Source organism: Silene latifolia, chromosome 6 (genome assembly GCF_048544455.1).
Source record: "Silene latifolia isolate original U9 population chromosome 6, ASM4854445v1, whole genome shotgun sequence".
NCBI classification, from domain to species: domain Eukaryota; kingdom Viridiplantae; phylum Streptophyta; class Magnoliopsida; order Caryophyllales; family Caryophyllaceae; genus Silene; species Silene latifolia.
Genome location: NC_133531.1, coordinates 29,856,130 through 29,872,180, shown reverse-complemented (window position 1 = coordinate 29,872,180; position 16,051 = coordinate 29,856,130). Strand labels below are relative to the sequence as shown.

At 36.5% G+C, this 16,051-nt stretch overlaps 1 protein-coding gene across 2 annotated transcripts; it reads right to left on the bottom strand.

Moving 5' to 3' along the window:
- Positions 1-1,454: 1,454 nt before the first annotated feature.
- On the bottom strand, positions 1,455-14,330 carry LOC141586637 (kinesin-like protein KIN-4A). 2 transcript variants are annotated; one of them, XM_074407932.1, is made up of 26 exons: positions 13,724-14,330; positions 12,140-12,286; positions 11,880-12,032; positions 10,569-10,816; positions 9,757-9,944; positions 9,546-9,670; positions 9,022-9,058; positions 8,209-8,300; positions 8,002-8,112; positions 7,352-7,465; positions 7,133-7,223; positions 6,559-6,671; positions 6,254-6,352; positions 6,041-6,154; positions 5,811-5,927; positions 5,647-5,727; positions 5,067-5,138; positions 4,653-4,746; positions 4,270-4,298; positions 4,080-4,177; positions 3,888-3,986; positions 3,538-3,759; positions 3,274-3,436; positions 2,542-2,694; positions 2,164-2,462; positions 1,455-2,027 (listed from the first exon to the last, which is right to left on the bottom strand). In XM_074407932.1, the coding sequence occupies exons 1-25, from the start codon at positions 13,868-13,870 to the stop codon at positions 2,250-2,252; spliced, it is 3,120 nt and encodes a 1,039-aa protein (XP_074264033.1). In that variant the 5' UTR covers positions 13,871-14,330; the 3' UTR covers positions 1,455-2,027; positions 2,164-2,249. The 2 variants fall into 2 exon arrangements, with proteins under 2 accessions (XP_074264033.1, XP_074264034.1); XM_074407933.1 differs by having other exon boundaries at positions 7,370-7,465; positions 13,724-14,008.
- Positions 14,331-16,051: the final 1,721 nt, after the last annotated feature.

The following is a 16,051-nucleotide window of genomic DNA, read 5'->3' as shown; positions in this document are numbered from 1 at the left end:
TCGAGGTGGTTTGAAAGCCGGTGGCTTCAACTTACCTCTCTCATTCGAAAGGATGAGATAGGTTGGTCCTACCCTAGAGGATCAACCTAGTTTTCTTACCTTATCAAAAAAAAAATGTGGAATAAAGGTATAGTTGGCCACATCATCTTCTTGAGAATTCCAAATTTAGGGGAAAGTCCCATGAAATGTTTCAGGCCATTATGTCGTTGTAATATTGTAGCCTGCCTGTCATGCACCACCGCGGCCGTCATTACAACTATTTTCTAAACCCTAATTTCAACTACTATGATTAACAAACTAAAATAATTGATAAAAAATTACAACAAATAATATTAACAATTGATAAATTAATAAACTACTTCATTGATTACTGAACCAAATCCACTGTTGAAGTTTTTGAGCAATTAGATTAAGAAGGTTAATTTTATAGGTTTGAGGTGAAAAGGGTATTATATGAAAAATTAATTACAAAATGTATGTAAAAGAGTAAAATCCGTAGGTAAAAAAAAAAAAAAAGATTTCGAATATTTAGTGTCTTTAGGGTTTTCGGAAAAACATAGCTACTTCATAATTGGAATTAGTAGGAATTTGGATGAGCTTCATGGTCTTTTGGAGCAAGACTTGATCCAAAATATTCACTTTTGTAAGTTTTTGGTTGATTTTGTTTTCTGGTTTTATTGATATTTTGAAAAGAATAAAGATTAGCTGCATCAGTTTAATTGTTAGTTTGTTACTCCTCCATCTCAGTTGTTTGTTTACCGCTTGATTCTTTATGAAGAATATTTAATGAGGTAAACAAATGACTGAGGATTGCATTAATAAAACTTCAATATGTCTAGAGATTGAAGTGGGTCGTAGGGTTGCACATAAAGTAGACCGGACCAGTAAACCGGTCCGACCCGGACCAGCTGGTCCGGTCTAGACCGAATATAATTCGATCCGGTCTCCGGGTCCATATAAATATTGTGACCGGTCTCTGGTCCGGTCCGGTCCAAGCAAAAAAATCACCTCAAATTACCTTTAAAAATAGAGCTGGTTCGCTACGGGTTCCCATCTAACTGGTCCAGTCTCCGAGTTTGGGATATGGGGTTATCCGGTTTGCGGGTCATTGCGGTCCGGTCCGGTTCGGTTCTGGACCGTGAACACCCCTAGTGGATCGTGCCTCGCGCTAGCCCACCATGTTAGGAGAAGATTCAGAAGAAAATGGCATGGCCGAGGCACGAAGCGGCCACAAAAGGTGGGCTTCATGTCGTGTCGGTGAAATGAAAATGGCGTGCTCAGGCAATTTCTTCACTTTAGTCTTATTACTTTGTATTCGCATGCCAATGTATTGCCAAATGAAATCTATTTCTTTTAGAAATGGAGAGGATCCTTGACTCCTTGTGCATTAGTTAGGTGTTTATTTTATTGCCAAATTAGATCTGGAACTTTCAATTTTTTTTCTTGGAAGGACATAACAGCATAAAAGCTCTTTCTATATCCTTCAATCACTTGTACAATACATAGAACACAATACCCAGTTACAATCAGTTACAATTAAATATGTTTTATAGTATAATTTTGTCTACAAATTCCTAGTTCTCCTGCATAATATACTATCAAAAACAATGATGTGGTTACACACTGCAAACTAATAGAATACTCTACCTATAGAAGAAGCCGGAAAGCCAAAGGGAAATGCTAAAAGAACCCTTCATCATATCACACAACATAAACCCGTCGAATAGTAGCATCTTCCCTTATTATTCACAAGAAGGAACCTTGTGAGAAGATATTAATGTTAGAAGCCGTCAGCTGGTGCAGGACAACCTTATACAGGGCCTTCGGAAATAGCATCACGAACTTTGGCGGTCTCCATTGACTAGCTTGGCAATACACTTCTTTACAAGATGTTCCCTCATGGCTACTCAGCTCTGGAATTATGAATATTAACGCAATCCAGCTCACCAACACTATTCCAACTATAATCAAGACATACCACACACCATATATATCGACCATTGTATAAACAGCATTTTCCTTCTAACCTGAAATAGATAGCAAGTCAGTAGATATAAACAGCATTCTCCTCTCCTCCATTGACTAGCTTAGCAATCACGTTCGTTTGAACTGTAATGTTTGCAATGTGAATGAGAATGAAAATGAAAGACGGTGGATACGGACCTACATAGGATTTGCGACTTGATCACACACATGCATGAATGAACGTGGAGGTCAAACAAAACAAGAACTTGGCCCCAAATATCACATCACATAATATCAGTCAATGCATGTGGCCGTGGCTTTGACCTGACAATAGTCTCATCACTGTGCTTAATCCATTCTGATAGTCGCCATGGCTTTTGCCATTTCCATTTGAACTGCATTATCCACTGATGATGACTTCTTTTCCATCTCCACAGTTTACCAGCTTGTCCAGCAACAGCTAGTTTCTTCATGGATAAATGTCCAAGTGGTATCATCTGTGTACATTGGAAAGTTAGCGTCAAATGAACAGCGTAAGAGGAAAGTTAACTAGATGAACAAGAAAATGAAATCAACCTTTTTGGGATCCATATATGCAGTTGAATCTCTAACTTGGTAATTAGCAATTCCGGGAGAATATTTCAACTGTTTTTGTGCTGGTGCAAATACGGGAGATAATGGGCCACTATTGTCATCAGCTGTATGCTTCAGTGATCCTTGGGAATTCGGCTGATAGAACGCAACATTGATACTATATTAGAATCTTATAAAAAGGAAAAATGCAAGTTTTGGGGCATAACATAGCAACTGATTACATAAACAGACCAGTCTCTCATCAAAAGTATAATTTATCTTTTGGTTACTGTTGTTTTCAGTTTTATTCACAATTAAACTGCAAGATTATATTTTTTTGTCCAAAATTCACATACGAGACTTCCAAATGATAATAGTTTCACGAGATTTACCAATAAGAAAATTAATCGGGGTAGTTATTCTGGTAAATGATTAAGGTTAATAGTTAAATCGGTTGATCTTACATTATACGGAGTATTAACATCAGATTGTCTTTAAATAGAGAATGTTTTTTTTTTACATCTCAGCAATTTTGGGTCTGCAGCTAGCATTCAAGTCACGCTTCCAGTTCACCAAACCGATAGCCATAATAGTTTTGTATTCCTCTCAGTGGAACTCATTTATCTTTTCATTGTTAGAAGAATTCAACAGATGAATATTGTGATTGAACCAGAGTCCAGAGATGCCTAGAGCAATTTGTGCGATAATTAAAATGGCAAATCAAGAAAATCTCACCGAAGCAGATGTGGCAAGAGCAATGGACATAGCTTGCTCTCTCAATTTCAGCTCCTTCTCAACCTCTTTTCTCCGTGTTTCACTTTGCCTCAGAAGCCCAACTAATTCTTTAAGTTGCTCTTTCATTTCCTTCATGTCAGCTTCCTTTTCATAAATATGGCACCTGTCAACAAATACGAAAAAGAATATGATTATGATGCATTGATATCCATAACATAATATGCTGAAGGATCGTTTACGAAATTAATCACTTATAACTAGTACCGTGCATCTGCAAGGGAATTAAACATATATTGGAGTAAACTTTTGGCATCCCCCATGGAACGGAGCTGGTTCCAGCGACCACGATTACTAAAGGCACGTTCTCGTTCTTCCGCTTCTGAAAGTTGTGAAGCCATTGAAACCAGTGAATTTGAAGTGATGCTTAGCATATTTTCCAAAGACGCTATTCTGGCCATCCTAGCACTTGGAGACAAGGACGATAGCCTGCAAAAGTAGATGATGGGATACAATCAAACTAATGCCAAAGAAAGCTAACTCCTTCGTAATTTGTATACAATAACAGCTGCATTCAAAAATTGATTCTATGGTCGATTATCTCCATGATGTTGTACCTCGAAAGCCCGTTCTTCCCTTTGGGGGTACTTAGTCCCTTCGCAGAAAGATCTTCTAGTTGTTTCAACACAGCCAATTCTTCTGCCAGTGCAGCACGTCTGGGAAAAATGCAGGAAAAAGATTTAGAATTTACAGCACATGTACTACGCGCTATAACTCACGCAAATGCTATTATCAATCAGCGAACGTACACTTGAGTTTGTTTATCATATTCGGAACGGACTTCGTGGACATTTACCATGACTTCTACCTCATGATCAAGCCAGCGTTGCAGTACTTTCTCATTGGTCTAAGAAAAAAAAGTGTTAATAAAAGGTATTCAGGGAAATATATTGAGAAATAAAAGCTACAGAGTATAATAGAACAAACATGAAGAGCTACCTGCCCATTGGCTCCATTGCCATTAGAAGCTGGAAAAAATATAACATGCACGACAAGAAAAGCAAAGCATCAGCACAAGAATGATAAAAAAGTATGTATTTCATCTTTTATGACAATTGGGACAGTTTCAAATCCCACTTAATAGCATAGAGAAATCTGTCAGATAAAATGGGATTATGAACTACCATTTAATTTCCATACACGAGTTACCACATGTTGAAGATTTAGGAGCTTTCAAAAACTCCCACCTACAAGCTACAACGCGCTGATTACAGACAATAGTTTTTAGAAATATCTTCCTTGAGAGGTATTTCAGCTTATCCAGTAACTCCAAGTGTATCTGTGTTGTAATAGAGGATATGAATCACATTTAGTTTCCATACCTGAGTTATCGCGTGTTGATGATTTACGAGCTTCCAACAATTCCTTTAATCTCTTGGTTGCCATGGCAGCCTCTTCCGTTTTCCTTTGAAGAACCTGAGAGAATTACATATATAACATACCATGTTGTCAAATTAAGCGAAGGTAGTTTGTTTTGTTCTTATGACCACTAGTAAGCTAATGTAATAATCATCTCATCATATCAAATATTGTAAAAAGCAGAAATTTTGCAGAACAATTGATGTGACCTGGTATGCCACAGAAGAGTTGGCAAATAGCTATATAAAATTCAATATCATAATTCACCCTAGGTGATGATATGTGCAGAAACCTTCAATTCTTGAGGATTAACTCAGTGTCAAGTGAGATGTGTGGTGAATACTGGAAATACACACAGAAATGGCAGAAAGCCTCACCAATTTTTGGCGCTGATTTAGAGCTTGTAGTTTATGTCGTTCATATTCGTTCCTTCGGCCTTCCTTCTTTAACTGTTTAGAGGTGAATAGTTAGGGAATAGGACAAAAAGAAAAAGCTCACTATTATTTTCCTCAACAATAAACATCAAACAGAAAAACACAATTAAGCCTTAGTAGTGCTAGTACCAATTGAAATTCAAAAGGAAAAGTACGCATAGACGAATTATAAATAAAAAAATAAAGAACTGTACACAATGGCTCTATCGATAGCCATAGCTCATCAGCCGCAAGTAGACGAATGTTGCTCCATATCAAACTTTGCCATATTTAGTTAGGCCCCCTCTAGGCCTCTACCCCCATTCACCCCCCCCACCACCAACGTATCCCAAGTAGCAAAACAAATATATGTTGATGATTTTGACAGAATCTGGCAACAGAAAACGGGGAGGAGAAAGGCAACAAGCAGCAGTACATGACAAAAATGAACTAGTTTATAGAATGCAAATTAATATGATGGAAAACATGACGTACAGTTGAGGGAAATAGCACACTTATGACAAGAAGAGGAAAGCCATGTTACCTGTAAAAGTTCCTTCTCTCTGGAGGCTTTCCACAGTCGAAACTGTTCTGCTTCTTGCTTAATTTTATTTTGCAATTGAACCTAATTTCATAAAGGAAGATCAGCAACATTAATATCCGATACATGTAGAACCAAGATTGAGTACAAGTGAGATCCAAGTTCACCTTCTGCGCTTTCATGAACAGTATTTCCTCTTGCAAGCGTTTTGCTGCTTCTTCACTTTTTTGTTTTTGTTTTAACAAATGAACCTGGTTCTCTTGTTTCTTTTTGAGATCAAGAATCTGAAAATGTAAATTGTGTGGAACAGTTAGGAAACAGTTTTTGAAGTGACTAAAAAATCCCTGCCTCATGCTTGCACACTGTGGTCCCAACCAAATTTGCGTAGCTCAATTACCTGTGCTTCAAGTGCCTTCAATTTCTGGGAATGGAGATCATGCAATTTCGGTGTTTGTCCATCAGACGGCGTGGAAAGATTTTCAACCTCAGCCAAAAGATGGTCACGCTCTTTCTGTAAAATTCATCCCAAAAGAGCTTTGTTACCATGAGCTCGTCTACTATAGAGTACAGGAGGCAGAGAAGTAAAACGTTTTCAGGAAATCAACTGAACCTGGACAGTTCTTTTCTCATCCTCAAGTTCCAAGATTTTCTTTCCAAAGTGTTGTTTAAGCGTCTCAGTATCAACTTCTCCAAATAGCCTCATTTCAGACTGCCAATGGAAGGAAAAAAAAAAACTTAACACCCCACAAAATTAAATCGGCAAAGTACGTTCTCCTACCCAAAAGGCACGCTCATCACTTGAAATATAAAGAAGGTGCTAAAGAAATATATAGTAGTAGCTTTACACGTGTCAGACTGTCCGGTGAGAATAGATGGACTACTGTATGACACAAAGATCCATAGAAAGCAGTATACCTCTTTCTGCTGCAGACGTCTATTTAACTCATTTAGTTCTTTGTCCATAGTATTCTGAAGAACCTTGTGCTCCCATTCCTTGGAAGCTTCTTCGTCTATCTCCTTTGGATCACCTATATCAAAATTCGCAGGTTTAGCACTATTAGGATATTAAATATTGATTGGACCTCAACCATCACCTTAAGGTTTTGGTTGAGATGGTTCTTCAACAATCACAATTACTCTTCGGCCACCTCATTGGTCCTCATTCATAAAGCAGATTGGACAAAGACTGTGCATTCAACATAATGCACAAAAACTTTTATGAGATGATATTACACGTGAGGCCAGCATATTAACCATATAATTAAATGAGGAATATCTAAGTACTTGCATAGGTCACACATATGAGACCGTCTCGTACAAGACTTGAAGCATGCAATGATGCTTTTAATCTAAAAAAATCCCAATCACGACTCAATTTTTTAGCAAGCGCATTTTTTAGTACTAGAGCACCAGTTTTTCCCTTGTGTAACTGAAGACATTCTTTTGATAGTAGCAAAAGTTAGATATCCTACAGTAAAAGAATCCATACCCATCATAATTTCACCCATAGGGTAATCGGACGAGTCCATACTTTGGCGCCTTTTGTGCCCTTCATTTTTCACAGCACAGATTTCTCCTACCTGGCAGTCAGACATGTTCAACCGTTCAAGTTTATCTAAGAGAGGCATGTTAAAGAAAAAAAGGTTGTGTTGCAAAAGAATCTGCATGGCAGAATTAATAGAGATGGCGAAATTTAGTTATCACCAACCTCACCAAAGGTGTCCACCTGATCAACAGCAGAACATCCATTGCGATACTTATAAAGCTCTTGGCGAAGATCCTCGTTATTAGATTCAAGCCAAGCAATCCTTTCCTTTAAAGACTGCAATAATATCATGTCAGAAAGCTGTTGCTTATTTGCAGCATGGTTTAAAATCGTGGTATCAGTAGCGTAATGGTGTCGCGCAATCATACTCGACTTGGTTGTTGAGTTGCGGTTATCACGGCGATATTTATTTTAAAAGTTTTTGCAGATATTTCATCATCTATTGTCTATTTCATATAAACTTAAGACTAAATCTATATAGAATGACTCATTTGACCGATATTATTCAATTTTTAAAGCTTTTCATTACAAAGTTTGGCCCTTACAAGTTATAACTCGGTCAGCTCTGGTTCTCCACAGACCGTATCAGAGTGAGTTGGCCGATACAAGTTAAAAATCGGTCATGTAACTCATGTTGGCTGATTTTTTCCTATTTTTAATTTCCTCAATGCATCTCGGGATATCTCATATCGGTGGCCTGATGATATGAGACGTATCCTCCGAGATTTTAACCATGATTTGCAGAGTAGTAGCAAAGTTTATTTTTAGTTTAATTGATTTGTCATAAACATTCCAGGTCTGCATAGCAATACCTGCACTTCACCTGATGAGACCCCTCCACCTCGAGCACCAAGTTCAGCTTGCAAATATTCAAGCTGCTGTCGCATTTTTATCATTTCACTGGATACTGGATCTCTATTGACCTACACCAATAACAAAGTGAACCCTTCATTAGGATAATTTGACGAGGCTTAAAGCCTGAAATTGAAGGTCAAATACAAAAGTAAAATAACACCTACCACTGGTTTATTTTGGATATTACGAGCACGATTTGCATACTTGAGCGTGTTTAGTGTTTCCTCGGCATTAATATCTGCCGGACTGATGCATGCTGAGAAAAGAGGTTGCAATTTGAGTGGTCGTTGAACACCGTTCACAAGAGTCCGTAAGAACAGCAAAATGGATACAACAAACAAGCAGAATGGAGTTTGCTAATTATGTGATTTGATGGAAAAGCTTTAGTTTCATAAGCAGCGGGTATTCGGGTAATGAATAAGTAACTCAGAAACAGCGTATGCAAGACAATGATACGCTCCATCATAAAATGCAGAATCCAATTAAGTTGTATCATAGAATAGACAAAAAAATCCACAGATGTATAAGGAGATCATAAAAGCATGCAGAAGCTAATATGTTCAGCACTAAGCTATCTGGAAACAATCAAGACATCCAAAAGAAACATGCCCATCAGTTTCCACTACATCTACTCGAACAAGCCTTAGTCACCGCTCCAGATTGGTAGCAGAAGACTCTGAGATGCCTGAAGTAATTAAGAGAAGGTAGAAGGTAGATAGCAAACATAAAAACTAGAGTAGCCAGAATGAGGGGAAAGAACATGCATACTATAGTTCATTACTTCACTATAATGCTTGTAAGAAAAGAGAAGGGAATTACACAAAGCTCAATCGATACAGCTTTTATTGTGACAAAAGTCACCCTATGTTTTCACTTGGAAATGCATAATGAACAGGGAAGAGGTATGAGAAAACATCTAGCTTCGCACCATGCTCTTTTCTCAAAAATAATGATAATGCATTGAGATGGTCAATTACCTATCATAACAGTCCTGCTGTTGCCACCAAGGGAATCCTGGAGCAATACATGAAATCAGACAAAATATAATTTAATTGCATAGCAATTATGCTTTTCATTGTCATTTTTCTACCTAATCTGAATAAATCTTAATTTCATATAATCAGTATGGCCCACTCTCTTGACAGACAAGTTACTTGTGTCTACAGCCTTCATCAACTGCACGATTGTTGCTTTTCAATAACTTACAGAGATTAAGTTCTTTATCCGAACCACGGTTTTTAATCTTCAAAGTACTTTAAGAGTTTAAGACATTACGTCAAGACACGTGAGAGGGTTTATCAAGACATCTTATAACGCCGAATTGCCATACGAGTAATCTAAACAAATGACATGGGAGTTTAATTTTATCTCAGGCATTCAACGCTATCTCAAAGCACATCTCATTTGATTTAATTTAGAAAACGAATAAGTAATGGCACATTAAGAAAGAGAAATTAACAGCTGAAAGTAAAAACAGCTGAAAGTAAAATAGATGTCGCACCTGTAATAGTCGAGTCAATTTACTATCTCTGTAAGGAACATGTAAACCTTCTTTCCGCTTTTTCTCATCACCAAGTGCGCTTATGACATTTCCCAAAGCAAGAAGACCTTTGTTAATGTGAACTCCTGCTCATAAACAAAAATATGGTTATCTTCATGCTTCTGTCAATAGGAGTAGAGAAAAACAGCACATCAATCATCTGTTCACCTACCTTCTTTAAAACGCATCCCATCGGAACCTGTCCTTTTTGCACGCTCAGACCCAGCTAGATCAACTAAATGCAATTTGGCAGATAGGTATTCTTCGTTCATACTTCCATTGAGATTGCTATCTTCAGAAATTGCATGATTTATTTTGCGCATTTGCTCTAGCGTTATGGTGAATATGGCATGTGAGCGACTGCATATAAAAATATGTTAGCAATATGAAGTTACCAATGCCAGTTATAACAACAATTAACCATGCTTCAGCTTTGTACACTGTATAGCAACAAGAAGAGACCAAAAGTTACGGATACAACTATTGAGTAATTGAGAAGACGGTCAGGATAGGTCAGTCATAAAATAGATCAAAATAAAACGGCAGCAACATTTTCCTATCATTGAAGCAAAACGAAAAATCAAATACAGAGGAAAAACTTTGTAAGACTGTCCTATGGTAGGGTGAGGCGAGAGTTTCCGTGTTTTAAGGGTTGAGCTGTAAGTTTCTGAGTTAAAAATTAACTTAATAACCATGGACTTACAAGCGCAGATTAAAAATGACGCAGAGAAATGTTTCATTATAACCTTAGAAGAGTAGCACAATATGTATATGTATTTGGATCCTCTAGAGTTATAAGATAACTTTAAATGGTAGAAGTTTTCTAAATAAGGTATTCAAGTCACTTTTTACATTTTTGTATTTTACATATTTTATACACTAATATCACCATCTATCATTCGTTTACGATTTTTGGTAAACTACACAAACGCCACCAAAAATAAACTTTAGAGGATCTCAACACATTCTATAAACTCCGTGTACCTGGATTGATTATTCATATTTGTACTCCCTGTTGCCCTGCTCAGCGATCCTTGCTCAAGACACGATGCCATTTCTTTCAATGATCTCACTTCTACTTCAGTAGATCCAGCTAGTGTAATCACACCGCTGGATGATTCTCGTATTTGTATTGGTGGTCTTCCAGGGGTATTCACCTTGCCAGTATTAGCAGCATCTGATTTTGTCGAAAGGGAGGAATCGAGCAGATCTCGTACTTCCTCTTTATGAATCTACAAATGTGACTTTGCTGGTTATAAATTTTACCTAGTACAGCTTTGGACAATCAAGCACGAGTGCACGGCATATAAACCGCTTCATACAATTTCACGCATATAAATTCAGTCTGATGTAATTAATGAAGAAGTATGAACTACAGAATAAATGTCAAAATAAAAGAATCATTGGAACTTCAAATACAACTAGGCCCTAACTCAGATATTAGACATGAGACAAGGTCGACGAATATAATAGCCCTACACAAATACGGAATACAATTTGGTGAGAAACTGGCCTTATCAGGTTTCCCATGAGTCAGAAATATTTACATGCACTAGCACCAATAACTTAGGAAATGATTAAACAGAAAGACACAGATGCACCAACTTTTATTCTTTTCCCTCATGAAAGTGTAGAGCGGCAAATCAAAATAACAACAGTATTACTCGGGGTGTCAAAGGCTCCTGCCTATGAGGGGTAAGGGGTGCCGGATGTTTGGAACCTTACCGTAGTGCATACAACAAAGAGAAACTATTTTCAGATCATTCATGACAAATTGTGCCCAGAATTGCATTCATGGCTGCCGATTCATTCGATCATACTCCAAACGCCAAAGACGTAGGGTATGTTTGGATACAAAAATGAGGGGGAAAGGGATTGAGAGGGGAGGAAAGGAGGGAAGGGAAAGGATGGGGGTGGAAGAAATTAGTTTTCCCTCCAAATTTTTATTTTGTTAGAGAGATTTCAATTTACTATGTAGGAGAGAAATTAAGGGATCCATTTTTACTCCCTTATAAATCCTTGTACACCTATTTTGCTAATCAAACAAAGAGAATACTTCCTTCCATATTTTTCCCTTCCTTTTCCCTCCAAATACCCCTATCCACCAAATCTTTGGCTTCGACGGAAATAGCAAAAAAAAACAAAAAAACAAAAATCAAACTGAAGCAACACAAATAGTACTTTGAATTACTCAAGTAAAATAAAACAATTGAACACTCAAAAAAGTGGTGGAGGAGCAAAAAGGGAAACTATCAAATAAGTGGGAGTAGATATAAGTTGATAAATAAAGCCGACCTCAATGAATGAAACATGGAGTTGGAATTCAGTTTCATTCTTCAACTTTTGGATCTTGCTGAATAATGCATTCATAGCTTGTGGAATTATGCCTGTATGTCCACCCTCCTCTTTCAAAGCTGTACCCATCGTGTAAGTTTTACCAGAACCTGTCTGCAACATGATACAAGTTTGAGCATCTCGTGTTCAAAAATACTTGGGTCAAAGCAGCATCATGGTTATGCTTAGTGCTTCAATGTCACACATTAAAGAGAACATACCTGGCCATAGGCAAGAACAGTTGCATTGTAACCTTGAAATAAACCATCGACAAGTGGAGCAACGCACTCCTTGAACATAGAAGATGACGGAGAGCTAGTACTCCCATAGACATGATCAAAAGTGAAGGAATGTGTACCGATTTGTACCTGCATAGAAGACACAAAAGGCATAAACTAACAATTATCATCCTTGTATCTGCCTAACTCTGCATTTCATATCTAGATAACATAACATGTGGTGTCTGGAAGAGCTATGCTAACATCCGATTCTATAAAGTAGGAATAGACAATAGAGAATCTCATTCCGTGTTGCATGTAAAAGACTCCATATAGCTTAAACAGGCATAAAGTCGATACAATCAATAAGTCCAATAACTACATCATGTATACTGACTCAAAACCTACCGCACTTCATCTGTAAAGTTGAGAGCATAGGACCTAGTTAGGCACAAAAACCATTTACATGTGTTGTCTTCGAGCATCTTTAGAACACTCACATCAACGAGTATGGAGCACCCAAAATAATATTCCCTCCATTCATGTGCATTTGGTACATTTACCTTGTTGGGACGTTCAAATCAGTTCATTACATTTCCGCTTACACTCTTGATCATAAAAGCGTGTCGGCCTAACCCTCTCTCGATACTTGGTACTATGCAAATTTCCACCCTTTAATTGAATTAAGAAAAAGGAAAGGAAAATCCAGGCTCATACTTAGAAATTATATCTCCGGCGTCCTAAAATTTAAAGTTACTGCCTCCAAAGTTCGAAACTTTCATCGTTTTCTCGCTTAACATTGCGAATGAAATAACATTCAGCTGACATATTACAACTCATGTGCATAACTAACAATGACAATGTGTTTGGTGAAGCCCACATGCAAGAAATCACAATAATCACATCAAAGATTTCACACTTCATTATCTTTGAACATGATCAAGTAGCGAATCACAACCGTCATTAGTTCATTACTTTAATTAGTTCTCAACCCAAAAAAAAATCTTAGCTTTTTACCCAAAATGCATCAACTTTCTACAACTATTATTGTACATAATCAAGAATTAAATTTTAATTTTAATCATCCTTAATCCACACCAAATTTCCTGATATTGATTTACACCAAAATTAAAAGCAGATACTTTTCAGAAAATTCATATTTTCCAATAATTCTATTATAACCTTAGTGACAATTCAAGACAAACCCATGAACAACAGCGAGAATATTACCCCAGTGCCTCAACAGCTCTAGCAAATTGCCAGATAAAAGTCGGGTGTACGCTGCCTTACAAACCCATGTTACACTAATTAATTAGGTTTCCAATCAGATCCATAACTCATCTAATTAAACATAATTGACCAGCTCAACCTCAACCTGTCAACCACCAACCCCCCACCAAAAAAAATAAAATTAAAAAAATAATAACAACTCAAAATTCAGTAACTCAACTGTAAGATCTAGATCACACTAACCCAACAACATACTAATAACCCAACATTCACCAAAATAAAAAATAAATAGAAATATAAATATAATTTATACCATGTTTATTCTTAGAAATTTCGACATTAATGCAAAGAAATTACCTGAGGTTTTCCACTAACAACAGAAACACAATCTTTACAACCTTGAAGTTTCTCATCACCAATCAATGGTCTTACATGAACAGCTACTTTCACACAACAATCTTCTCCACCTCCGCCACCACCTCCGCCGTTGCAGGCTTCCATCATCAATGAATTGACGGTTTAAATTACAAAATGTTATTATGGAAACGAAACGAGAAAATGGGAAAATGGGTAATGTCCCTCCAAATGTTTCGTTACGAATTACGACACAACTTTATTGTGGAAAGTGATATAACAACTGAATTTAGGCGTCACAGTGTGAAAGATATGTGGGGGGAATAATATGATATGAAAATGGTGGGAAAAAGTAGTGAATGTTTTTTTTAACTATTTTTTTATTATTATTAATATTATAATATTGTTAGTGAGAAGAGAAGTTTGTTGAAGTTGATGTTTGGTTTGTTAGAGAGAAGAAGTAACAACCACCATTGTTGTTGTTATTGTTATTGTTAAAGGAGGAGGAGTATGAAAGAAGAGTTGTTTTGTAAGAAATGTTGCAGAGGAGAAGAGAGAAAGGGAAAGCAAGTATTGTTATTGTTGTTGGGGGTGATGTAGTGTTGTTGGTGCCAGAAAAAGAAAGCTTGGTGTATTAAAATATTAAAAATATATATTGAAATAATGAAATAATGAAATTAAAAAAAAAAGGACAAACTAAACTTTTCAGTCACTCTTTGCGCTTTAACTTTCTTTGACCTAAATGCCCCTCTATCAATTTTACTTCTTCCTTTGTGTACAAGTTATACATTGTGGTTGTGGATATGGAGTTGAGTCGAGGGTTAACATAGACGCTCGTCATTGATAATGGGTTGAAAATTTCAAAATTTTTAGTTAAAATTTTCGATTTTTTTCGAAGTTACCTTATACTATAAATCGTTCATTTTTGTTGGAATTTTTCGTCCGTGCTAGATTCAAAAATTGGCTTCGTCACTAGGAGTATCACATATTCACATGCATGTTAATTCCTCAAGTATTTTTTAGATGGTATGAATTCTTTCAATATATTACCTAGAGAGTTAGAGTGAATGAATATATAATAATTGGTAAATTATGTGTTTCTTGAAATTTGAGATATTAGGCATAGTATTCGACACTCGAAAATTATAGTGTTAATAAAAGAGATTTTTCAGATACTGAGAGTTGTATGTGTTTTATGCAATATCAAAAGTTTGGTTTATTTATTAGGAATAGATTGGCGAGATTCATATTATAATAGAAGTTTATTAGATTATATATACATATGTAGAATTGTATGTAACTAATAAAGTAGTGTATAAGTCAATCAACAATAATGTAAGAGTAATAAAAAAAATGTATAAGCACCAATTCAATAAAATATTTTTACGGGATGATATTGAATGAAAATTTACCTATATGTGATCATTTATAAAATTTGTAATTTTGGTTTTATTCTGAGAATATACATGTTTAAAAAAAATCATATTATATTTAAAAAACAGTATATGAGACACATTGAAATTAAAAATCATCGCACTATAATTTATAAAGTCCCGCAAGTTATTTTTTTTTAGACAATTGTGTACTATTGTATTAAAAAGTAAAAGCCGATTTACACGATACCACTAACATACCAATCTAGATTACAGCAAAGAAAAAACTTAATACGGCTAATGCTACTATATAGAGCGATGGGAATGCTAGGGTTGCCAAAATCATTCAACAAACGGAGAAGTCGGATGTTGTTGATTCGGAGAAACACTTCATGGAGTCTGAAAGCAGAGGCTTGAGACATAGCTTAAATCAGAGTTATAGTGGTGATTTGTAGACGGAAAAAGCAGAAGCATCTCAGTACCTCGTGTGTGAGATGGTCGTTCTGGTAGATTTTAAAAGAGTCAGTCCTCCTGTTACTATTAAAAGTGACCTCCATCCGGAAGCAGTGAAGAAAGTGTTGCGGGATAGGGAAGCAAATGCTGGAATCAAGCCTTCTAGCTAATTATTGATCATTATGTCTATTAATGGAAAGAAATGCATGTTGTTGATTGCAAAGGGGATCAATCTCGCGGATAATCGCCTTAGGACAAACTGGGTTATTTCTAAAAATCACATTATTTCGATGCTTCCAGATTGCATACAATGAAAGAGGAAAATACAGAAGTCGCCATGTGTTTCCAGCTGCAGTACGAGATAAGTAGCCCAAAAAATTATGAAACCAGGAGCAAAAGGATATATGGAAACATACATCAGATCGAACTCCAAGAAAACTGGAAGACCAAACCCGTTTGACAATGTCACGGTCACGAAAGAGATGGTTCAAGGATTCGCATTCAC

What these genes read in the sequence shown, in the direction of transcription:
- LOC141586637 (XM_074407932.1), bottom strand. Translation starts at nt 13,870, where the DNA reads ATGATGGAAGCCTGCAACGGCGGAGGTGGTGGCGGAGGTGGAGAAGAT. An exon ending in AATTGACTCGACTATTACAG is followed by an intron (nt 9,059 to 9,545) that starts GTGCGACATCTA and finishes GTATTGCTCCAG; the next exon opens with GATTCCCTTGGTGGCAACAG. An exon ending in TAAATCAGCGCCAAAAATTG is followed by an intron (nt 4,747 to 5,066) that starts GTGAGGCTTTCT and finishes TAATTCTCTCAG; the next exon opens with GTTCTTCAAAGGAAAACGGA.